Genomic DNA, 26,464 nt, shown 5'->3' on the forward strand with positions numbered 1-26,464 from the left:
TGCACGTTTCTTTCTGTGTTATTATGGAGTCAACTACTATAATGGTGATATTCTGGGAAATACTACTTCCAGCTAAAGAATGCCAATTTGTGGTGCATTTATGTATTGTTCATAAAAAATAAATGCAGTGCAATATTTTTATTGAATTTGCTGATGGAAGCACAAAAGTCACTAATCACTTTTACAAAAAAATTTTTAATGTTGTATTTTTTTAATTGCGACTAACCTTTTTTTTTCTTTTTAGCTCCCCCTGTGGTTTGCAGCCTTCCATGTATGAATGGGTTGTGCAGAATTAAATCTGGAACTACCACTCCAATATGCATGTGCAATGCTGGCTTTAGTAATGATGAGTCAGAGACACTTTGTATAGGTAAATGGCAATATCCCACCATATACAAAGCATTATTTAAATAAATATTTAAATTAAAAATGAAAATGTAATGTTCCCTGTCTTTATAATATGAGGATATTAGAAGTCAGCTCAGAGTTCCATTTCCTTTATATGGTTGTGGAATGTTTAGCTTAATTCTAATATTATAAAGAAAAAAGAAAATAAACACTGCTCTGTAAACATTTTATTTTTATTATTTTTTTTCATAATGCAATGCTTCAATGTGCCATGGCCATGTAACATGTGATGTCGCCACCTATGGGAGGGGAGATGTCTGAAGGGAGGCAGGAAATAGGAAGTGTGTGAGCTACTTTATAAGAGAACAGAGTTGCCAGGTTGGAAATTTCCAGCCAAATTTGGCTACTAATTGAAAGCCCAGGCAGGTTTTGAAAGTACAAACTAGCCAAGGTATAGATTTGGGCTACTTTTTGGGCCTTTGGCTGGTTTTGTACGTTGGAAACCAGCCACTATTATTTCTTGCCCTAATGTGCCAAGCCTGTGTCTCTCAATGCATGTTGAATAATGTAGTTTTTGCTTAATTTGCCCATTGACAAGTTTAATGTAAGACTACAATACCCAGCATGCAATGGGACTGACTTAGTCCCTTAGTGTAGAAGTCAGGAGCTACCAGATTTTGGGTTCGGTACCCAAGTCTCCCGTCACTCTTAAGCATTTTCAATTTCAGACAATTTTGGGGCAAAAACTGATGGGTTTGAAATGATTAGATACATTCAAAGAACTCTTCTGTTTTAGACCTTGCTAGAGACTGAGAAATTCTTATTAGATTCCTGTTTCACTGAAATCTGAAATTACTGGTCACCTAAACAAATATTACCAGTAGCAGTTTACTTGCTTTGATATAGTGAGCTGTGTGTGTTGAATTGATATGAGGATATGCGGTTTTTTTTTGCAGACATCGATGAATGCACACTGAATACAAACGACTGCCAGCAAGTCTGCTCTAACACGCTCGGTGGATTCAAGTGCTCCTGCAAGAATGGTTATGAGATAGACCCAAACATTCCACAGAACTGCAACAGTAAGATATTTAAAAAAAATTGTAGAACTAGATTTACATTTATTCTCCATAAAATAATATTTTGTATTCAGCTATTAATTATTATTAATCAGGTTTATAAAATACATAGAGTAAGACAGTATAAAATATGAAAAATATATAGTGTTTTGCAACTTTAAGTTTTTCTTTTGCAGAGATTGACTATTGTAAAACCTCCCCCTGCATAAATGGCCAATGCCACAATGAATTATACAGCTACACATGCAATTGTAACTCAGGATGGCAAGGAACCAACTGTGACATAGGTAATATGGGATTTAAGCACAAGGGTTTGACATTTTTCTTATCTGACAGCCAGGCAATTTAATTCTGTACTTCCCACAGTCAAAACAGTTTCCAAAACCTTAGGTTTCGTACCACATAAATACCTTAAAATACAAAGGCTGTAACTCTTTTTTTGTTTTTCATTATCAGATGTAAATGAATGTGCATCAGCAAATGTATGCAGCCCTAAAGGTGATTGCACCAACACATTAGGATCCTATACATGCAAATGTATACCAGGTTGGACTGGACAAACCTGCAATGAAGGTGAGTTTAAACACAATTGTTATGGTATTTAAATATATAAAGGTTTCAGATTTCCTGTTTAAATGAAAAACACAAAAGTAGTTGCTGTTGGAGCAGTTGTTTGTGTGATCTAGTTCTAGTAACTCTTAGCAACCAGTAGTTAATATGTGCTGCTCTGTTGTTGGAAAGAAAACATTTGATTGTTTCAATGTGTATTTATAAAACCATGTGCTTGTTATTAAGAAAAATGTAATTAGGAAGGATATCAGACATTAAAAACAGTGATTCTTATTTGGTTGTAAGCGTTTAGACAAGTGCTCTGAAGACAATTCTGCTCTAGGAGTGTTAGAGTTCAGCAGCATTATTTTAATACAATCTCTAAATATTTATTGCCACTGAATATTGAGTATTCAGTTGTTAAAATACAGTTTTTATTACTTTTCTTACAAACATGTACACTAATAGGGCAATTAATACATGCTATCAGCACTATCAACACTATTATTTGTTAAAAATAATCCTGGCTAACAACCTTAATCATAACTTTTGCAAATAGATTGGATGATTGTAAGAATGTGTGCCAGTGTCTTAGACCTTAGGCTCTACACCATACTTGAGTATAACACTAATCACTGATCATTACTAATTCCTGGTGTCACTGGTCCTCTTTGTGCATTGTGTATATATGTATGTATATATATACAGTATATATATATATATATATATATATATATATTATACACAGAGAGGTTTTTGCATCACCCTGTAAAGTAACAACACCAGTTTTAATCATTACAATTTCTTATATACCAAAATAATTATAGCTTCAGAGAAAACACCTTGGTTTGGATCATTATGAGAAAAAATATGACCAGCTTTATTTTGAAAAACATTTAAGAAAGTGAATTGTGTTGTGGGTGGATGAAAGAGTTAAAATATTGTTTGTGAATTATGTGGTGTTAATGAAAATTTATATGTGAAAATGTGTTTATGGTTATTAAGGAAAAGACCACTAGGTGGTAGTAGAGCATCATAGTTAGTAATAATTTAATTCTTTCACCGCTAGAGGGAGTTTTCTAAAAAGGTATAAAAGGGCAGCCACACCCCTAGTTAAGGGCTTTTATTGGAGGAGATGAGGTCATGTAACAGCCCCACTGAAGAGGAGGAACACCGGCCTGGGATCAGGTAGTCAGTTAGGAAGTTTCAGTACCAGCGGCACTAGGTGTCAGAGATAGGGAGAAAGCAAGTGTAGCCTATTGCTCCAGCAAGGCGCTTAGTCGGATTTGTGTCCGGGGAATAATTCCCAAGATAGGGTTACAGTAGCAAGTTTGTTAGGCAAGAGAGGGTGGAAGTGGAAGACTTCAAGTCAAAGGTTGCTGGTGGCCTGCCGGAGTGGCCAATGGGCACTGGTCAAGTGCCGGATGGTCGAAGGGGGAGGCTGGTGGAGTTGTGAAGGGGTGTAGTAGTGCACCGGATCACCGAGTCAGGCCATTGAGGACCAGAACGCTGTGAGTAAAACCCTATCCTAACTGCTGAGTAGTGATTCACAGACTGCTGTAAACTATGAGGAAAGAGTTCTGACACTTGAGTAAAATTGACTATTGGAAAGTTTGCTGAAGTAATGTGTCCGCTTGATAAGCATTTAATAAAATAAACAAGTTAAAGGTTTTTTTTTTAAGAACTGATGTGTCCGACTTTCTGTGTTGGTGGTTAACAATCAGAATTTCCCCTTACAAACAAATTAAAATGTTTGTATATCCATAATGCCTCTTGCTTCAAAAGTTTTCTATCACTCCTCTTGGTCGTAAAGGTATTTGCTCTATAGGAATGCATCTAAATGCAGCAGGGTCATGTTTGGTTGTTGCCATATATAATTTGCAGTTCTGTGACATATGCTGGAAGAAAGTTCTATATTTAACATTTTTACAGGATACAACAAACTTTTGCATCACATGTATGGTTTACATTTGTCTTTCAATACTTGGAAATAACCAAAGTGTTCATCTTTCTATGTTTCAGACGTAGATGAATGTCTTGCAAGTCCTTGTAAAAATGGTGGGCAATGCAGGAATAACATGGGAAGTTATAATTGCCTGTGTAACGCTGGGTATGGTGGTGTGAACTGTGATCAAGGTAAAAGGAAGTTATTCTTACGTGTGACGTGTAGGGCTAGATATTTGCCAAATTTAGTCTTAAATTCAGCAGCCATTAACAGAAACCAAAATGTTCAAAACTGCTTCTGGAACTCCATCTGTGCTGGTGGAGGGCACTGGTAATGCCTGTTAAAGTGGACCTGTCACCCAGACATAAAAAACTGTATAATAAAAGTCCTTTTCAAATTAAACATGAAATCCATATTCTATTTTTTATTAAAGCATTTAAAGCTTTTGTAAACACATTTAAAAATCTCAGCTGTCAATCAAATATTGCCTGACCCTCCTCAATGCCTTAGGCACAGAGGCAGGGGCAGGCAGTTACATTCACTTTCCATTCAGCACTTCCTAGATGTCACTGCTCTGCCAACATTCCCCCCCATTCTCTTTACCATTTAATTGTGTAACCAGGGCATGGGGATGGACATCAGGTCCCCTGTTCTGGTGCACAAACAAGATTCTGAGATGATGCAAGGCTTGCAGTGTCCACAAAATGGCTCCTGTCTGCTTGATATAATTAGGACATCCCAAACTGAAGGAAACAACATTCAAATAATGTATACAGTATAATTAAAGTTGCTTGACTAATGTGATAAAATAGGATTTGGATTTTTTTTGGGGTGTCGGGTCCCCTTTAATAAAAAGGCTTGATAAAGGGTCCAGTGGGCCCGAAACGTTGCCTGTTTGATATATGGTTTTTGGGCTAAATAAATCAATTTTTGCAATCACTACAACTGACTTGGTGTGCTGCTGGAAAACTGACTTGGGTCCCCTGTAATAAAAATGGCACCATTGCCCATAGCTTTCTAAGGGATTCATTAGAATCAGATCAGTCATTGAGGCCAGAGATAATGTAATTCTGAAGGAACAAACAATGGTTGCTAACAGTTTAGTTTGAATTGATAAAAGCGGCTTAATGAATTGAAAAATATTAGCAAGAAAGAATTGATATTTGAGGATTCCCCTTCTTAATCAAAATTTTATATGAAGTGTTATGCATCAATATAAAAATGTATAATTAATATAGTAAACAAATGTATTTATCTGTAGATATTAATGAGTGCCTCAGTAACCCTTGCCAGAATGGAGCAACCTGCAATAATACGCTGTTTAGTTTCTCCTGTAATTGTAATCCTGGATACACGGGCAAATTATGCGAGACTGGTGAGTATTAATGTTTAGCTGGTCACACATGCTACAGGCTTTATGCTTTGTTTTTATCATACTTTAAGGCCATTGTTTATCCAAACATAATTATTTTTAAAATATTACATTTCATTTTCTAATGTGCTCATATCTTGTAGGTAAAGTAGTTAATCAGATATGGGTATGTACAGCTTGTTGTGCTATTGATATAAAAGGGACACTCACATAGTAAAGATATCAATACAGGAGCACAATTCTGTGAAAACGCATAGAGACGCTCATAGAAAATGTATATTTAACGGATGCACTAATTGCATTTAACTTAAATAAAGTGAATATGGATTGAGCAATGTGTATTTATTAGCAGGTACATAGCATTTGAAGTATTCATAATTTTTCAAATGTTCTGGTAACTTTACTTTGTTGTAAGTATAAACCTACAATCTATGCCATAAAGCAAGACACAGCTGTTATTTTAACTTGAAAGAAGGCACACTGTAACAGACACAGTAACACTAATACTGTATTACAGAATACATTTTCCAGTGAAAACACAAAACTGACCATTAAATAAGTAAAGATAATATTTATGCCCTCCAAGGCTTTTGTACATTAGTATATTTTAAGATTATCATTTAAATATATTAGGGGTCATTCACTACTGCAGTTGTTGCTGGTCAAATTTCATTAAAGGTACTTGCATCAAGAGGTGTCCCTTGCACTTGTGCTCAGTGCTGCTTGGTCCACCCTTTCTGCTGTTCCAGAATTGCATGCAAAGCACCTACTGATGTAGGCAAACTTTTGAGATATTGCAACCTCTGAAAGTGGCGTTAGTTTCCTCAGTGACCTGTGTCCTGACCAGTTATTACAGCATACTAGCATCTAAAGAATGTAATTTTGGCAGCTAGTGGTGAATGTAATGCCATCCAGGCATCCAGCACAATTGTATCTGATTCACTTGGAAGTGCAGTTGCAGTTTCACATGTTTTAACTCACTGGGCAGTTGCCTATAGCAATCAATCATGATTAGCGTTTTAAAGCCAGCTGCAAGTAGAACAATGAATGCAGCAATCCGATTGGTTGCCATGGGTTGCTGCCCATGGGCAAATTTGCCACGTGTTGATAATTGACCCCCACTAGCTGTAATTGCGTCAATTTGATCAAGCGAACTGCCCACTGGAAACGACAATTATGCCGGTGTTACGGGGATAAACTCCGAATTGTTGGGAATAAACACATGGCGACTTGTAATTGAAATTGCACTTCGTACACTGCATTTGTATTCGTAAATGACCCCTATTGTGTAAGTGAATTTGTTTAGAAGCTAGTGGAATATATAAATACATTTATTGGTTGTATTAATTCTGCAAGTATTTTAAAAAGGAGATGCAGAGATGATGTATGCATTTTACTAAATATATATATTTTTAAATCTCTTTGTTATTACAGAAATAAATGAATGCAACAGCAACCCATGCCAAAATGGAGGAATATGCATTGATAGAGTTAATGGATTTTCTTGCCAATGTCCAGTGAACTGGCAGGGAACAACTTGCGTGGATGGTATATCACTTATAATATTCCAAAGAGTAGTGTTGCTTTTTATGTTAATAACCAATCACACATAAGTTATATTTGAATACTTGTCTTCTAGGACTGCTTAATAAATTGCATGACTTCCATGGGTACTTTTCCACTGTAAAATAAACCTCTTGTCTTTTAGATGTGAACGAATGTTCTGCCCAGCCTAGTAAATGCAGTGCACAAGCAACATGTACAAACACTCCAGGATCCTATACATGTACATGCAAAGCTGGATATTATGGAGATGGCACTATTTGCAGAGGTAAAAAAATTGTCTCCATTTGTATAGGGCAAAAGTATAAAATTAATAGAGCAATTGAATTTTTTTAGCATTTGCTTTGTAGCATTGCAAACACAGAAATATGTAAGATGGTGGTTTCTGTCTCCTTAAATCTTTTTAATCCCTCATTTAACCTGGCTAATCTGAAAAACAGTACGCTTCAGTTTGTTATTACAGCAGCTTTAATTCCTTATTGTAATAATGTCATGACTTCCTGCAGACACTGATGAGTGTGCACTGAAACAAAACAATAACTGCCAACAACTGTGCTCCAACACGATTGGTGGATATTTCTGTTCATGTCAGAATGGTTATGAACAAGATCAACTAAGCTCACAGAAATGCAACAGTAAGAAAACTTTTTTTTATCGTGTTATGCCATATACATTATATGTGAAACAGCTTTACAAATTACAAGTTACTGAGATGGAAAAATGGAAAACAAACATGATATAGAATTTGTGATTTTTTCCCCTTGGCAGAAATTGACTACTGTAAAAGCAACCCCTGCAGAAATGGTCAATGTCAAATTGGACTCTTAGGCTATAAATGCAATTGCTATGGAGGATGGAAGGGAACTAACTGCCAAACAGGTATGAAAGAGCTGAATCATGAAGATACTAAAAGTAAAATCAGGTCAGCTTATCTAGTTCCTAGCATAGTATATCATTTCTGAATGTTTTAGAAATTGTATGGTCCAAAATGAATTTCTTTATTGGCTAATGCAGTTGTACTAATGAGACTTGCTTTCTTTTGTCTTTCCTTAATCAGACGTAAATGAGTGTGAGACTAGCCCATGCGCTAAGGGAACCTGTACTAACACAAAAGGATCCTTTTTCTGTTCATGCATGCAAGGCTGGAAAGGACTTACTTGCAATGAAGGTGAAAGAATATTATTATATTATTTTTAATTATGTTATGGTTGGTAAGAGTTAGAAATTTTCTGAAGGAATTCTGCTTTCATTATATGGGATTTTAAAGCTCAACATTATTAAAACAGAGCACACATTTCTACTCCTTCAGTAACCCTGAAATTCAAATTCAAGAAGTCAATCAGCTAGCAAAAAAGGCAATGGTATTTACTATATCAGGTGAAAATGTCCCTTTGTGAATCGCAGTGTTGGAATAATACACATACCTTATTCTAGTTGCAGGTTTGGGGTTATTTAGGAAAAGGTAGAATTTTTGAGTAATGTGAGTTTTTCTAAACTCTAATAAATTATATTTTAGTAACAACTGGAATGGTACGTTATTTATGAAAAAATGTGAACGTCTAAAATTTGTTCCATTAGTCGCGACCCGAAAACTTGAATTAAATTTGAATCTAATTCAAAAACGATCCTCAACATTCTTTCGACAAGCAACATTTTCTTTCCCCTTGGAATCTATGGGGCATCATTTTCGAAGCCAAACTTAGCAAAAATGTGGTTCATTACTACTATTAACATTTTCAAATAGTTCAAGGGACTTATAGATGAACTGGGCAGGTTTTAGGTGGAGAATAATCGAATTAAAACTGTTTCCAGGGTCGAGGTGTGATACATCTCACATTCAAATTCAGTTTCAAGCTGGTGGTTTTAAATTCGTATTTGAGACCAAAAAAAATGTGAAAATAGAAATTCGAATTCACCATTCGAACCTTAGTAAATCTGCCCCTTGGATTTTAGTTTTTTAACATTACATCTGTAACAATAAACCCTCCCAACCATTTTCTCATAATTGGTACAGAGAAATAGAAGCTTATTTTTTTTTTCATTCTGAGAACAACTGAACCCTTTAAATATTTGTTCTTATATTTCAGATGTTGATGAATGTCTCTCCATGCCATGTAAAAATGGAGGGCAATGCAAAAACACCTTGGGAAGTTACACTTGTTCATGTGTACCAGGATACCAGGGAGAAAACTGTGAGCGAGGTAAGATGATGATACTGCAACATCTAACATGCAAAACTAGGATACTTGCGATCATGCTTTTAACTTTAGGATTGATTGTACTCATCATATTAGCCAAGTGGTGTAACTGTTAAGGGTGTGAGGCAAGCATTTTTATTTTAAAATAGAAAACCTGCCAAAAAAGTGCAAGTAATCACACATTTTTCAATAATGCTGAATATAGATAGGGATGAAGTTACTCTGTGCAAGAAAACAGCTGCTGAACTGATAAAAGTCTGAAAGTTGAAATGATTAACATCAGGTCACATGTATCGTATTCATATATAATGTAGTAATAAACAATATTTATCTCTAGATATCAATGAATGTCTGAGTAACCCTTGCTGGAATGGAGCAAGATGCAATAATCTGGTCAATGCTTTCTCCTGTACTTGCATTACTGGTTACACAGGAAGATTCTGTGAAATCGGTGAGTAATATTAATATATGGTTAATGCCTTTAACAATGCATTTTGAGCAAGACAAAACTGTAAAATCAAACAATAAATCCATATCTGAATTGTATATATCGAACAACATGCATTAAATGCTAAATTAGTTCTTTTAAATGTACCTTTTCTTATTACAGATATTAATGAATGTGCCAGCAACCCATGCAGAAATGGTGGAATCTGCATTGATAGAGTCAATGGCTTCTCTTGTCGGTGTCCAGAGAATTGGCAGGGGACATTCTGTGAACAGGGTACTTTCCTTTATCATTTGTATTCTGTACAGTTTTATTATATGTATTTTGTAGGGTTGTCTTTTAGGCTTTCTTATCTAACCTTTCAATCACAGTCAGATAAATTATTTTTACCATCCAGCCAGTAAATACCACTAAATAAATGTCTATAGTATTAGACAATTCTAAAGATGCTTATTATGCTTCTTAAAGTAAAGTAATATAATTTTACACTTGGGGTGCCAAAAGTAAGACACCCGAAGTGATTACTTTTACTTACCTGACACCCGGGCGTGTGCTCCTAGCAGCAGAAAGCCGCACCGGCCCAGCGTTCTTCTAGCAAGCACCACGGAGCGATCCTCTTTGATAAATATATCCCTATATCTACCTCACATTCCTGCATCACCCCCTCCCCACACACACCTATCTTCTGTCTTTCAGATTTTGGCTAACTCTATAAGTTATTTCTATCTATCTGTAACTTTTCTAATTTATTGCCCATGAATAAGTTTCAATGATTCAACAATGTATATGTTTTGTTGTTAGCTAATATAGTCATTACTTCTACAAAACTTTTGTATTTGTGTTTTATTTATTATTTTTGCAACTGGTTAACACAGTATCACAGGTTTTGCTGTGTGATGGCTAACACTGAATTCCTTTCATTTTTTGTGAAATAACCCTACTGCTTACAATCTAGATGTAGACGAGTGTGCTACTAGGCTGAGCAGATGCAGTGAGAAAGCATCCTGTACAAACACGTATGGATCCTATACATGCTCATGCAACAGTGGATATTATGGAGATGGATTTACTTGCAGAGGTAAGTATCTGTGAAACATTTATGTCAATATAATTTAGACTGTTTGTTTCTCTAATCAGAATTTCCATCATTTTGCCTTTGCACATTCAGATGTTCTGTAACTGTAACAATAAGTTCTAAATTTGCATCAGTTCTAGTAAACCCTTGTAATACGCAAGAAAAATTTGCTGATCTAATGTTGCATAGTTATATTGCTAAATCGGATTTAAAAAATACCAAAGTCCATCAAGTTCTACCTCTCCAAATGCAACCCAGCATCCATGCATACACACAATGATCAATCTAAACACTCACATAAACTATATATACCAATATCTATACTAACTATAGATTTTAGTATCACTATAGCCTTTGATATTATGTCTGTCCTAGAAATCATCCAAGCCATTCTTAAAGGAATTAGCAGAATCAGCCATCACAACATCACCCGGCAGGGCATTCTACAACCTCACTGTCCTCACTGTGAAGAACCCCCTACGTTGCTTCAAATGAAAGTTCTCTTCCTCTAGTCTAAAGGGGTGGCGCCTGGTGCTTGACTGCCAGCACCATAGATTTTACACCACTTTGATCTATTTATGTAAACTTTTTCCTAATGCATATATATAAACTGTATTTTTTCGTTTAATTTAATTACAGAAAAACGTCTGTTTGACTACAGATCGGATATCAGAGTAACCCAACGTTTAAAAGATTTTACCTCTCCGTTAATTAGTGTTCCCATGCGCTTTCCCTTTGGCAACTCATTCTACAGCAATTTATATGTAAGTAATCTTGGTAAAATCAATTGCAAGCTGTACTGGGGTATGGAGTTATTAAAAAGCCTCTTTTTTGTGTTACAGAACATATTGTTATTATGGTGATAGTAAATAGTAATCATGATAATTGATTATTAAAAATATGCAAATATGATTAAACTAGCTACACAATTATTGTTTATATCTCATTTAAGTTTGTTGTATAATTTCTTTTTCTCTTTTTTCTCAGTTCACAGACAATGGAGTTATCATGTTCCAGCGTTATTTCTATGAACCTATTTACACATACAACTATCCCTACAGCAATTTCTACAGTAATGATTATAATAGGCCTCCCATGATTGCAGTTTTTTGGGCAGATGCTGATATGTCACAATCAGGGGAACTGTATTACCAGGTTAGTTTGTTTATATATATATATATATATATATATATATATATATATATATATATATATATATATACTTGTATTCTTTTTTCTTTTTCTATTGTGTCTTTTTAATTATGTTACTTTAGCACTGGGTGAAATGTAAAAGCACATACCTAATGTATCTTTGTAACATCGTCACTGTACTATTAACTATTTAAAAAAACGTTTATTTTTCTCCTAGACTTATGACTTCCAACAATCACCATACTCAACATTCAAAACACAACTTGAAACTGAGATACAAACCTCTTTTAATATGCAAATTACAGCCCGCTGGGCTATCAAGATCACATGGGAGCAAGTTCGACCATACCCATCATATTACTTCACAACAGCCAATGTAAGCTTTTAGGATAAACTGATTTCCAATGACCAATAAAATAATTTCCAAGAGACCAGAAACATAGGTAGTTATGCAAATATGCACAGTGATAGAAAGATACCAAGAAGGGGCATATACTGGGTATATACTGGGGCTTTTTAAGAAGGTAAAGAGTAAGTGCAGAGCTCTTTGAGGGACTCATCAAAATGGGGACATATAGTACAGTTTGTTTTACTTATAATTACTTATAATTATAATTTGTAATCCCTGACTATGACGGGGTATTTATTAAAATTCCCAACCACAAATGTCTTTAATTTACTAAAAATTAGAACAAAAATCTTATGAGTGGGAAAAAGTCTTGATAAATGGTGCGACAATTCTATTCATGCAACTTTTTCGAAAAGTGTGACTTTCTAGAAATGTTGCTCAAAAAGAACAACTTTTTCTGATTGTGGCACAAAAATCCATGTAAAAAAATGTCTGAAACCCATGAAGACAAAGATTTTTCCCCTTATAAACTTGACCAAGAAAAAATTAAGGCATAATAATTAGGCCCCTTAATGAGCATTGCATTAAAATGAACACAAATCAATTTAAGGGTGGGATTTGTAAATCTAATTTCACCACAGACACCTTAGTTGATGTGGTTACAGCTTCTAGTACTGCTGGGAGTACTAGTATACTAGTATATACTGTATACCAATCATTTTTAAATTGCCCCCTTGCTGTAGTTCAGAAATGGCTATTGCTTAGATTCACTTCAGTCACTGCAGGGAAATCCATTCTGATCATTATATCCATTAAAATGTATTTAACTTAAAGTTATGGATCCTGCCCCTGCTGCTGCTACTGGCAGAACAAGTGTTAAATAAATAACTCTGTCTCAGAGGGGCCCTCACTGTAGTACTGGAGGAAAATTCTATTGCAGGAATAGGGATTTAAAACAAGTGGTAATTGTTGCTTTCCAGGTGTCCAGTCCCATACTAAAAGGCCTTTACTGGTTAGGGATGGACTAAATTCCTTCTCCCCTGTAAATTTTTGAGCTCTACATGAGCCACATTTTGGTTAGGTACATGTTAGTTTGTGTATTTAACATTAATTATCATTTACAGACAAATACCTATCAAGCTGTGTTAGTCACAGATGGGATCTATTCTTTCTGCCTTATACGTTTTGATGATGGAGGAATGAATTGGAAATATGAAGCACTGCCTACATATTATGTCGCAAAAATGGGATATTTCAGGTAATTTTGTTTAGATTTTCAGTGTTTTATTGAAAATGAATTAATTAAAAAATAAGATGCAGTTTTAATATGTGCTACAGCATCTTCAATAATGAACGTGCACAGTATACATGGTTTTTACATATATTACTTCTCCCCACTTCTAGCTGATGGTCACACCTTGACTGTAAGACCTATGCTGTTATATTGCTATACATCTTTTCTGAAGGATTTAGCCTTTTTACTTAATGCACATTAAGCACATTCTATGTATTCTATTGTCTACAAACAAAAAGTACAATATTCTTAAATAATGATTAGGATTAGGTCAGGGGATCTTAAATGTAAAGTCAGATGGTGTTGTTTTTTCAATTTCTAGCTTGTGTGCATTTGGTTACACATGTTTTTGAAGGTGTGTATATATTTAATATATTTAATGTTTTTGCTTTCAGTGGTGAGCCTAGACAATACAATTATGCCAATAACCCAGCTCTGCCAGCATTCAATGACCCTCAGACATCAAGTGGTAGCCTCCAAAAGATTTACACACCAGACCAGTATAAAGGATACAATACTAGTGAGTACAAAAATTGATGTGTATGGCACAAACTATTATAATGAATAGCTTTTTGAAGGGAAAAATCTACCATATTAACAAGTAAAGCTTATTTATTTTCAGCAGAAATCAGCTTACTGTCTTAAACAATACATTTCTGCATATTTCTATTCATATTACACCTGTATTACCTGCTCTTCATAGTTTAGAAACAGAAAATTGTAGTCTGTTATTGAAATAACTTTGTACGAATGCAAAACCATGACATCTCCCACTGCTATGTATTAATAAATATATGTAAAGAAGTAATGAAGTTCGAAAACAGCAATAATGGATAATATGGCATCATGTTTTTTTTTGTCTGGGAATGATAACATGGTTGTAAAAACACCTTCTATTTAAATTTTAGTGCATTTGATAAAGAACAGTTTCTTCAGCAAACTCTAAAGTCTTTTATCATCTAAAAGCAATATGACAAGTATATCAATTGCATAACTAGAGTATAACTGTTGTCCATCATTGTATTTCTTTCCTACCACAGACAGAAATGGATACTGGGCTTATAGACTTGAAGCTAATTCAGCAAACACCAGAAACTCCTGGCAGCAGTGTCTCAGCTGGTATTACAGTGAACCATATCCATCCTGGTCCTACTATTCTCAGCCTTGTCCCTGCTCTTTTTGGCAAGCCATATTTGATTCATCATTCACTTCGTCAAACAGACTAAATCAATATAGTTTCCCAAGGAAAAGCTCAGGTCAGTTAATTCCTAATAAGCACTTCACATTTATTCTACGCCAGTGTGCTCAGCAAAACTTCAAGCTTGCTTTATCGCAATTGTTTATTTCTCCATTTATACAGCATTTTTTATATTATATTTTTCTCTTTTTTCTCTCTCAGGTTTGTTAGTTGCATATGTATAATATGTTTTTTTCTGTGGCACAGTAAGGTATAGAATTATTGCCAGAAAAATAAAAAATGATATGATGATGGTAGACACCTGGTTCACCAAAGGACACATAATTTGGCCCCATAGTGCACCAAACATTTAAGTCTTCAACCTATCCCTGGTTTAGTGCAAGAGCTTTCTGTGCCCTTGAACTTGTTGGTGCAGGAGAGTTTTGCACTAAATGTCTGTTTTAATGAGGCTGTTCACTTTTTAATCAACTTTTAGTATAGTGATATTCCCAGACAACCTGCAACTGGTTTTAATTTTTTATTTGCGTTTTTGTGTTATATTAAACTTATACTATATAGACTAATTCAAAATATATAAAAAAAGAAGAAATGAAGGCTAATTGAAAAGTTGCTTAGAATTAGCCATTCTATTAAATACCACATACGTGGTACTATGAAAAGGATGACCAGACCCTCAGTTTCACAAAACCTAGTCACCTCTGAATGTTATTTTAAATGCAGTGAAATTCATACTATCAAAGTGATAAAGAACTAAGCAAAATAAGTGTTGCTTTTTTTTCTGTTCCTGTAGACAGCTATATCAGCTTCCAGAGTGCATTTTCTAGTTGGAATGGAGGAGGCACAAGATGTAACTATTACTGGTTTGGATCACTTATCTATGGAGAAAAAGAAAGGTTCTTGCCAACTCCTTGGACATATGATAATGCCTGGTACTGGTGGTGGTATCCTCAATACCAGAACTATTTTTGGTCTACAACATTACCAGTATTAAGGAGTCAATACCAAGGTAATATCATGAAAGTCAAATAAATTGTCTAAGGTTTTACATGCAGCATATATTATATTGCTAATGTTTGTATTGTCTTCCTACACAATGAAGTGATCTGCTTTCTTGATCACACAGAAAGCAAAGTAAAATAGTATGAGAATTGAATGGATCAGTATTGTAAAATTAAGAACTGAAAATGTTAGGAGTCAGAAATTAGAATGGACGTTATATAAAGATTTTTATTATGCACACATATTTTGCCTTTCTCAAGGCAAATTCTTTTCATAAAATCTGTGATTGCTGCAATTCTGGGAACATGGACAGTTCCTATCCAGGAAAACACTAGCTGCATATTAACTGGATGAATGCAGCAGCATTTGGGATTTATTCATTTTATATGCTGCCAGGAACAATTCATTTTCTGCCCTATTTAAAGAATATTTGGTTACAGTGGGCTATTTTTAAATGAAGATTTCAAAGATTATGAAATCAAAGGCATAATGTTGTCTAGAAAACTGTGGACAACCATGTTATACCAATTCTATGAACTGATACCACTAAATAGAAACCTTTCCCCTTGAGACTGGCATATGGGTTTATAAATAAGTTAATGTTTTCTGTTATTTATATAGAACCAACACGTTTCTGCAACAGTTTATAGAGATAGTTCATCATTCACATCAGTCTCTACCCCAGTGGAGCTTACAATTAGTGGTGGGCGAATAAATTCGCCAGGCACGAATTCGCATTTCACTGAATAAACCCGCGAAACTGTGTGAAAATTGTTGCGCATCAAAATTATTCGGACGCCCATTGACTTTAATGCATTTGGACAAAATACACGTGCATATAAAAATTGTCATGGGCATCTAAATTGAATCACATTAAAATGATTTTAACACCCATTGACTTCAATGCGTTCCACAATTTTTCAGCGAATCGAAACGGGACAAATTCACCCATCACTACTTACAATAAAGGGCCATATTGTATTTTAATACACTGCAAGCACTATGGTTTATATGACAGAAGCTAAATTAACCCTTTTAGTAAATACATATGGATAAAAGGACCAAGGAATGCCTCCAATCATAGTTAACCAATGTTATGGCGCAGCTCAAACTCAGAGAAATAAAACATTTATGCAATGCAATTATGTTTGCACATTAAATTCACCATTATTGCCATCTTTATAAATAGAAAAAACACACAGGGCTGATTTGACCCCACATGAGATTAAATTGCTGTCTATATTTATATTCTCTCTTGCATTATAAGAAAATATTCTCTTGAGGGATTAAATACAGAAATAGCTGTAACTGCTCTAACTTATGCTCTATGTTGATTAAATTCCCTCTTTCTTTGTGTCTTTCTTTGTGCAGCTAATGAGGTGGATCCTTATGAAAACTGCTGTACATTGGGTTCTCCCTACCTTTGTTATCTGTATTCACAGAAGAGGCCTCGGGATTACTGCTATGGTTACATCCCGCCGCGTTTAGGTATGGTTTAAAAAAACAGTTAATGTGATGTACAATATGCTAGTATAAATATTTCTTAAGCATTATAATTCTAACATGAAGGTGCAAGAGTAGTGTCTACTTTTTTTTCTGTTTTAGGATTTTTATTTGGCGACCCTCATATTAACACACTGGATGGAGTGAAGTATACCTTCAATGGTTTAGGTGAATTCATATTGGTCAATGTTAAGAATGATAATGGAACAATTTTCCGGCTCCAGGGACGCACAGGCAGAGCAGGGACTAATGGAACATCTCAAGCAACCAATTTTGTGGCACTGGCTGCAGAAATAAACAATGAAACCACGGTAAAGTCTGCATGAGAGTTGTTTGCCCTTATTTACTTGAATGTAATTTTGTTTCCCCACAATAACTTCAGACTAAAGGAACAACTGTATTAAGCAATTCCTCCCGTATACCAAATGCCCTTTTGCTTAATTCAAATTCAGACATGATGCCACTTCTTATAAGGTGATATTAACAGACAGCAATGCCAGTCCACATGGGATTACCATATAGCCAATCACTGCCCTTATTTGGCAACACCCAGGACAATTGGATGCTTGTGTGGCTAAACAATACTTTTAAAATTTGAATGTGGCTCTAACCTAGAGTCACCTTAAGCCTTATACTCAATTAACAGGTTTTACAGACCTTCAATAATGTACGTTAAGAGACTGAGCCAACAATATTTATATATTTTGGAGCAGTATGACTGAAGCATGCCATTGTCCCAGAGCTTGTGCAAGAACATGTCTTGGATTGAATAAGAAAAAATCTGCCGAGAGTATGAAGCGAATATAGTATGATGGTCCTTAACCTGTGGTTTGGTGTTTCATCATATCATCAATGTTCATCATCTATAGCTCATATCTACTTCTCTCAATTTCCTGGTAATCTACCATATCTCAGTTTCCTTTTAGTCTTTCCCATGGACTGTATGGTGGAAGCTTGCATACAGTTTAAATATCAATATGTGATACCACACAACCTAAGACAGGAATTGCATTTTTTTCTTTTTCCTTATACTGTTTGGAAAAAAACCATATTAGCTGAATATATTTCAATAACATTTCCATGGATCTACAATTTTTTCTGGTATAGGTTACTACCCAGTAACCCATTATTATTATTTATATTAAATAAAGCCCTTTTTTCATCATGCAATTCTTCATTTTGTAAGGATTCTATTATTCTCTGTACAAAAATATAAAACTTGAAAACTCAACAACTCTTTCTCATTCCCTGAGCCATTACATGAGTAGGCATTATTAAACCAACTTATCCTAATTACTGTATGAGCCATAGGTAATGTTAATGGCTACACTGGCAAACAGAAGTGACCATTACTCTTCTACAATGACGTGTATATTGGGGGTTAATGGACAAGTAGTTTGAATTGAAATGGTCAAAACCAGACTACTTCCTGACCCACAATGCTTGCAACTCAGGATGCACTTTCTGAACGTAAGCTGTAAATTAATACAAAACATGCAAAGGTGATTCAAGAATATCCCATCTTTTCCAGATTGAATGGCAGCTCTCTGATGAAAACACCACTTATGTGAAAGTTAATGGTTCTGAATTTCCATTGACAGGTAAGCTGGATAATTTCTTAATGCACTTGGCAAGGGATACAGAAGACCTTGCTTAGGAAATGAGTGAAAAGTGCAATTCTTGTACAAACCATGCAGTTTCTTCTGAGAATTTTGGGCACCTGCTGAGTTGCAGTGTGCAGCCAATTTGCTTTGCTCTTGTATCCATAAATCGCTCCTTGAGTTTTTCATTTAGAAGTTGGCAGTTGTGAAATATATGGAATGGTATACTGTATTTAGGAACAATCAATTCTTCAAAAGCACAGACAAAAATGTAATTTAGAATCCAGTTCTTTTTTGAATATAATAATAATATGTTTTACAGTAACTGTTTTTAATATGTAGTTCTTTCTACAATTTAAGTAAATAGCACATCATTGGGAATGATCACCCTGGAAACCACGACTGAGGAAGGACTCAAAGCCACTTTTGTTGGTGGCATCTCAGTGTCAGTTACTGCAAAGTTTGGGGCTCTGAGCTTTGTAGCATCGTTGGATTCTTCATATCAGAACAAAACAGAAGGACTTCTGGGTAAGATGTTTGAAGAGAAAACCTACAATACACTGCTACAGTATTCATGTAAGGGGATTATAGGTCTTTAGTATGGTTATGGGAGATCACAAGGAAGGTTTTATTGAGTACCTATGTTTCATCCTCTCCCTTCAAGCTGTTTCAACCACTATTCTGTCATCTAGTAGGATATGATAGAAAATGATGCAAAGAAGCAAGACATTTTTACACCTGTATATTCATTAACCACCATGATGTGCAGAAATTATGATTGATTTTACTAATGCCTTTATTATGTGCACACTATTTATTAGAATGTATGTGTTACATTTTGGAGCATTCATCTGTGTAAAATACATTGATGATGAAACTAAATACAAACATAGAATAGCATACTATCAATACTAAATTTTCCAAAATACAAACTGAACTTGGTTTATGTTGTTCTGTTTTTTTAACAAGTGGTATTGTTGGGTCGTGTTAGAATATATTTTTGTTAAAGTAGCTGCTGTTTAGGTCAGGCAGAAGGGGGCTTACATGTACTTCTAATAAGGCTAGAATAAAACTGGATGGACATTTATGATGTTTTTAACCCTACAAACCATTAGACACAAGGGAAATATTTGTCAAAGAGCATTTACTTGTATGGGGCATTTGCTCATCTGACAAACTATGGGGTCTCTTCTTATAAATACTGTAAGCATACTTATTAACTGTTCTTTTCCTTCAAGGTCTGTTCAATGGGGATGTTACAGATGACTTGATGTATTCTAATGGAACGAGTCTAAGTTACGATGGCGTTAAACTTCCAAATGATTCCGCTATATTTGAGATGGGAATGACATGTAGGTGCCATTAATATATTATTTAATTACCTGACCTAATACTTTCGAGAAATTACATTAATTTGAAGTTTGATGACAGATTTAGTAGATGTAATGTTTTACTGGATAAATAAAGACATTACATTACGTTAATTTTTCAGTTTATCGTTCACCCAAGTACACAATAAGATTTTCTCTTTTCTCTTTTTCTTCTTTGGTTGTGTTGTTTTGTAAAATATGTGCGCACACACCAGATCTTAAGTATTTAAGTACAAGGCTATTAATATTTTGTTTGCATTCCTTTCCTTCCACAGGGAAAACTAAATCAAGTAGCAGCATTTTTAGTTACAACTCATCAACTAATGAATCTTGGTACAGATACAACAATAACAGCTTTGTGCCCCTGTTTTATGATGAACTGCTGCAGACTAGAAACAAAACACTTATTGACGCAGCAAATGCAACTTGTAATGGAAACGATGAATGCATTTTTGACATCCTGAGCACTGGAAATCTTGCAATTGGAGAAGCCACGCTTGAAGCAGCAAACTCAGCTATGGCACAAGAAAGCAGCATGAGTAAGATGATTTTAGATCCTTTATTTAAAAAAATATTGCATGAAATAGTGCTGGAATAAACAGTTCAGGGGATGAACCCACAATATATTTATCTAAAAGGATTTTAGTTCCAATTACTTAGAATTTGTGAACTTCAGATAGCTGCTCACTTAAGAATCCTACTGCATATCTGTCATTGGCTGCCAAACATTTTCCTTGTAATCTTTTGGTTCAACTAAAAGGTAAAACAAGCAACATGGTTTTCCACAAAAGTCACCACAATATATTAGGACTCTCGGATGTATATGGACATGCCAGTCAGGGGAATGTTTGTAGCAAGTTATTTTACTAAAAGACTGTTTACATAGTTAATTTCCTATGGACATTTGTGACTTATATTTACTGGTTGCCCAGTACACTCTAAATACAAAGATTATAATATCCAATAGAGGCACATTGCTGAAAAACATCTTGCCTGCACCAGACACAGAGAGAATGAAAACTCTAATTCTCCATTGCCTTCTCACTAGATAATTTCCCTCCAAACATAACTGGACCAAGCACAATTTATGCAAGCCTAAATATGTTATTGACGGTGAACTACACAGTAACTGACCAGAACAACGATACTGTGGTGTTGACTTTACAGACAGATTCCAAGGATATAACTATTAAAGGTAACCAAAACCTAACCTGAATTTTCTCTTAAGATTTCATAATGTTTTACTATATTTTCATAACAAAACTAAGCACCTATTCATTAAAATACCAATATTTTCTTTCTTGTCTTTTTCCTCTTTCTTTCTTTTCCTCTAATATAGCTGATGGTACACTGTTATGGAATGTAACAAACTCAGAAGCATTTAATGTCACTATCCAGGCAAATGACTCTAAAGTAGTCACTAATTTTATCCTTACACTGGTGCTTTGTAACTGCTCAAACAATGGGCAGTGCCTCTTTAATAAAAATATCAGTATTCCGGATTACCCTAACTTCAAGGTAAGAAAGCTTCTCACATTTAATTTTTTCGTAACTGCCTTGTTACAAAATATGGTTAAAGTCTTGTAACATACTGTATCTAATGAAAATAACCATAAATATATATATATATATATATATATATATATATATATATATATATATATATATATATATATATATATATATATAGAACTGAAGCATAAGAAAGAAGTAGAGTAGAGTGATGCTGCACATTATCTTTTGGGGCTCTGTACCAACCCAAGCCAACCGCATCCCTTTAGCAGTGTTTCTGAAGATTTCCCTAGTAGCTCCCCATTTTTCCAGCTGATTCGAAGGCGATGTTGTTGAATCAGCTTGTTGCTGCCAGGGGCGTAACTATAGAGGAAGTAGACCCTGTAGCTACTGGGGGCCCCAGGGGTATAGTTTGCTATAATTTGCTGTGGGGCCCAGTAATATCTAGTTACGCCACTGGTTGCTGCCAGTTACCTGACCTGTAGAATATAAAAGTCACAAAACAGGGCTGATTAATAATTAATTCAGATTCTCATTATATGGCAGGTCAGAAACCAGTGCAATTTGCATCAGAATTTAATAATCAGCCTTGGCAGCATTAGAGTATATGATAAACCAGCCTCATTTCTGCTTGATAATTTGAGACAACCTGTAAGCTCAGCTTCTTAACACCTGCTCAGAGCCCACTGAACATGAGTGTGTCACTGACACTCAATAAAAGCCAAGATGGGGAGCTCCTGTGACTTTGAAGCTCTGAATCCTTACTCTTATAGAGAGACTGCACCTTTAAGTTGGTGCAGAAAGTCCAGTATACAGTCATTTTTGGTGTTCTATTTATAGCATATGTTCTCATTCATTTCTGATAGATTTACTTTAATTGTATCTTCTGGTTATCTTTTAGATGGCTGGATGTAACTGTTCTGAAGCATGGACTGGAATTTACTGTGAAGATGATTTTGATGGCTGTTTGGAAAACCGATGTTATATAAACAATACTTGTAATGATACTAAAGCTCCTGGTGTAGGTTTCACCTGTGGTCCATGTCCTCCTGGCATGACAGGAGATGGAATACACTGTGTTGGTGAGAATACATAAAATATTATCCACCTGTATGTCTCTAGCAGTGGATAGACAGTATTAAATGTTTTAACTTTTTTTCTAAATTTATTTCAGATATTGATGAATGTTATCTTAACATATCAAACTGTGAACAGATATGTAACAATTTCCCAAGAGGATACAACTGCAGCTGTAGGGAAGGTTACAAAGTGAGTGAAGCCAACAGCTCCAAGTGTGAAGGTAATTTATACACATTTTCTCTTCATCACATTCTTTGGCAGCAAATTTAGCAATCATAAGTCACTGCAAATAACCAATAAACGTCAAATCATATAAAATAAAGGAATGAAGGCTTTAGACCTGTCTTACCGTAAAACACCCACTCAGCTATGAACTCTCAAGTATATATATATATATATATATATATATATATATATATATATATATATATATATATATATATATATATATATATATATATATATATATATATACTGTCTTATTCATAAGTACTTACTCCCAAGTATAAAGTTGGGAGGGAGGAGTCAGCAAATGCTTACAGTGGCCCAGTGGGTTTCATTCCTGCCTTGCAGTACTAGGATGTTGAGTTCAATCCCAGACAAGGCACTTTTTTTCAAGGAGTTTGTACAGTATGTTCTCCCGCTTTCTGCAGATTTCTTCCTGCCTTATTGCAATTGCAGTTGCAATACTTCTGAAGCAAACATGCAATTTGTATCAGTGCAGGGTAAAAGTAAATTACATTTACATTTATATCAAACATCTTATTTTGTTGATGTTATAAGTCATTTAACATTCACAATATTAAAAAAGAGCGAGTGAAATACAATTTTGTTTAAATTTTTTTAAATTCTCATCAGATATCAATGAATGTCAAAACACAACTGATTACCCATGTGGCGAGAATACAGAGTGTTCTAATCTCCCTGGAAACTACTCATGCCAGTGCAAAGCTGGGTATACTGGGGATCCTACTGTTCTTTGTGTTGGTGAGTACAATGAACCATTGTATCTTTCTTTTTAATTTATTGGCCTTCATTGTCTTAAGACAATTAATATATGTGGGGCAAGATGTTTATCTTGACCATATGAGTGTACTGCACCATAGGTAAAATAAGTGCTGTTATTCAGGTCACAAAACTACAAGGTAGCACAATATACATGGGGGTGTTTCCACTATTGTTGCTCTTCAAGCAGGTCAATGCTATGTGCATCTCTCTGTCAAACCTCAAAAAAAACTCAAAAAATACAAAAAACCTCTAATACAAAACTTTGGCAGATAAAAGTTGTTGAGATCTTATAGAAGTCAATGGAAGGATCCTATTGGGCTGCTTTAAATAAATTCAGATTTTTAGAGGTCTTCATATTTTTTTCCCGCTAGGAATTGTACAAAAAAATCCAAATTTTTAGATGTCTCAAGGTACAAGTATGCAATCAATTATCCAGAAACCCATTATCAAGAAAGCTCTGAATTACAGAAAAGCTGTCTCCCATAGACAGCAATTATGTTCATGTAGTGCCTGGATTAACAATCAGAACTGTCTCCCAGACTCCATTTTATTCAAATAATCCAAATTATTAAAATGTATTTCCTTTTTCTCTGTAATAATAAAACAGCATCTTGTACTTGATCCCAACTAAGATATAATTAATCCTAATTGGAAGCAAACCCAGTCTATTGGGTTTATTTAGTGTTTCCATTATTTTTTAGTAGATTTAAGGTATGAAGATCCTGATTACAGAAAGATCATTAATCTAGAAAGCCCCAGGTCCCGAGCATTGTGGATAACAGGTCCCATAGCTGTATTTATATTTTGTAGCGCATCATTCAGCGTAATTCATAATTCGACTTTGTACATTTTTAATAGAGATTTTTTGATAAATGTGACATTTGTAATTTTAGAATTTGTGTGTTTAGTTTGCGGTTTGCGGTTTTTAAAAACCTCTAAAACCACTAACTCTACCCCCTTAGGGTTGCCTCATAGAGATTTCACACACTACTCTGGGACCTAACCACTAAAGTCCTTACATTCTAGAAGGTGTCACCTAGTAAACTACCCCTCACTACTTCTCCTCAGTAAAACTTATACTGTGTGTCAGGTGTGCTGGCTGCAGTGCCAATATGAATTATTTGTTAACCAAGCTGTATTTTTGTTTAGATATCAATGAATGTGCTGCAAATGTGTCTCTGTGTCCAAATACATCAACTTGTACCAACACCAATGGCTCATACATATGCGACTGTCTGCCTGGATATAATGGGACTAACTGCACAGGTAAGATGAAGGAACACAAATCATATATATCATGAATATGACTCTTACAGGTAATGGTTACAGAGAAGATTGAGGTGGTGGTTTTTTAAAGCTCAAACAAAAGAATCCAGAATGATACAATACTTGATCTAGTAAGAAAAACGGTGTGGCTGTGTATGAGATTCTTTCATTTAGTCCATAATTATAAAGAGCTAAAAAGTACAAGAAACCTTTGGTTTTATTAATTTTGTTCCAAATATACAATCATTTCAAATCCTAAACACCAATGCTGCCTTTTTATTTATTGCAGATATAAATGAATGTGACAGAAATGACACATGCCCCCAGAATTCCGTGTGTAATAACACTGTTGGCTCCTACATATGTAACTGTAATACTGGCTTTGATGGAGAAAATTGCACAGATATTGATGAATGTTCTAATGGAACCCATGACTGTGGCCCTAATTCACATTGCTTTAACACATATGGGTCCTTTAGGTGCGAATGCATACATGGATACACAGGAGATGGCGTACAATGTGAAGGCAAGTTTATTTCTATTGTTTTATATGAATGATTCCTCACCAGTAATTGTCTTATGGGATAATATTCACTTAACAGCTGACACTTAATTCTAATCGCTTCCAGATATTAACGAGTGCCTGCGTAATATCTCTGTCTGTAATGAACATAGCACCTGTCAAAATACCAACGGCAGCTACATTTGTGAATGCAAGGATGGATTTACAAACGATAATGGATCTTGCATAGGTATGTAAAATGTCAGGCTTTCTCTCCCACCAAAATGTGTAGCTATGATGTCTGCACACACTCAAATAATCATTTAAACAAACTACAACATTTCAGGAGAAGGCACTTGTGCACAGTGCAACAATAGTAACAGACTTTTTCTCAGTCCAGGGGTATCCTGTGGTTCTTTTCTAAAGTTCTTTTGAGGCAAATAGCTGTAAAAATAATTAAACTCATACTGGGGATATAATTCAGTTTATGATAAGTTATTTGGATCCTTCTACCTTATTAACAATGAGTTTATAGAACCTATAAAATATATTGGCTGGTATTTGGTTGGACTAAATAAAGGAATTTGACGTTTTTATGGGCTTTTATATTGGTATTTATGAGATTTATTATTATTTATACAGTTACATACAAGTGTAATAGTACCCCAGAATTGTATGTTTATAACAATTGCTAATTAAGAGGCATGGCCAAACTTTCCGATTGGTTTTATGTTAGATTGGGAGGAGTTATTTTGGTTTTAAATTTTGATTGCTGTGATGTCATACCTAGCTATGATTAAGTACCAGAGTGTACGAAACATGCAAGGTGGACTGTCATGGGGTCTGCATGTAAAATTTTCAATCTGCAATTCAAAATAAAAGAAGTTTTTTTTATGATTTTTAAGGTACAGCATAATTTTGGATGTTATGCCTTTGGAACTGGGGTAGAATCCTGTTTACTCTGTTTCTTGTTTGGCTGGCCATTAGATCCCTGAAAGTGGACTTAATTTTTCAGCAGTTCATGCCTGTTTACACAAAATGACCACTGTGCCC

At 34.9% G+C, this 26,464-nt stretch overlaps 1 protein-coding gene across 5 annotated transcripts in view; it reads left to right on the top strand.

Moving 5' to 3' along the window:
• Positions 1-26,464, top strand: part of LOC108718065 — a 91,894-nt gene that overhangs the window by 21,002 nt on the left and 44,428 nt on the right. For all 5 annotated transcript variants that reach the window (XM_041564776.1, XM_041564777.1, XM_041564780.1 and 2 more), the window contains 36 exons: positions 245-370; positions 1,305-1,430; positions 1,604-1,714; positions 1,884-2,000; positions 3,999-4,112; positions 5,183-5,296; positions 6,728-6,841; positions 7,002-7,124; positions 7,363-7,491; positions 7,625-7,735; positions 7,914-8,024; positions 8,944-9,057; positions 9,392-9,505; positions 9,665-9,778; positions 10,458-10,580; positions 11,217-11,341; positions 11,565-11,732; positions 11,947-12,105; positions 13,203-13,336; positions 13,768-13,892; positions 14,413-14,628; positions 15,361-15,576; positions 16,941-17,057; positions 17,175-17,383; positions 18,604-18,673; positions 19,034-19,201; positions 19,912-20,025; positions 20,319-20,582; positions 21,092-21,238; positions 21,383-21,561; positions 22,457-22,637; positions 22,730-22,855; positions 23,494-23,622; positions 24,793-24,909; positions 25,199-25,435; positions 25,539-25,661. In XM_041564776.1, the coding sequence (XP_041420710.1) occupies positions 245-370; positions 1,305-1,430; positions 1,604-1,714; positions 1,884-2,000; positions 3,999-4,112; positions 5,183-5,296; positions 6,728-6,841; positions 7,002-7,124; positions 7,363-7,491; positions 7,625-7,735; positions 7,914-8,024; positions 8,944-9,057; positions 9,392-9,505; positions 9,665-9,778; positions 10,458-10,580; positions 11,217-11,341; positions 11,565-11,732; positions 11,947-12,105; positions 13,203-13,336; positions 13,768-13,892; positions 14,413-14,628; positions 15,361-15,576; positions 16,941-17,057; positions 17,175-17,383; positions 18,604-18,673; positions 19,034-19,201; positions 19,912-20,025; positions 20,319-20,582; positions 21,092-21,238; positions 21,383-21,561; positions 22,457-22,637; positions 22,730-22,855; positions 23,494-23,622; positions 24,793-24,909; positions 25,199-25,435; positions 25,539-25,661 (5,085 nt within the window). The remainder of the gene's footprint in view (positions 1-244; positions 371-1,304; positions 1,431-1,603; positions 1,715-1,883; positions 2,001-3,998; positions 4,113-5,182; positions 5,297-6,727; positions 6,842-7,001; positions 7,125-7,362; positions 7,492-7,624; positions 7,736-7,913; positions 8,025-8,943; positions 9,058-9,391; positions 9,506-9,664; positions 9,779-10,457; positions 10,581-11,216; positions 11,342-11,564; positions 11,733-11,946; positions 12,106-13,202; positions 13,337-13,767; positions 13,893-14,412; positions 14,629-15,360; positions 15,577-16,940; positions 17,058-17,174; positions 17,384-18,603; positions 18,674-19,033; positions 19,202-19,911; positions 20,026-20,318; positions 20,583-21,091; positions 21,239-21,382; positions 21,562-22,456; positions 22,638-22,729; positions 22,856-23,493; positions 23,623-24,792; positions 24,910-25,198; positions 25,436-25,538; positions 25,662-26,464) is intronic.

Source organism: Xenopus laevis, chromosome 5S, assembly GCF_017654675.1.
Source record: "Xenopus laevis strain J_2021 chromosome 5S, Xenopus_laevis_v10.1, whole genome shotgun sequence".
NCBI classification, from domain to species: domain Eukaryota; kingdom Metazoa; phylum Chordata; class Amphibia; order Anura; family Pipidae; genus Xenopus; species Xenopus laevis.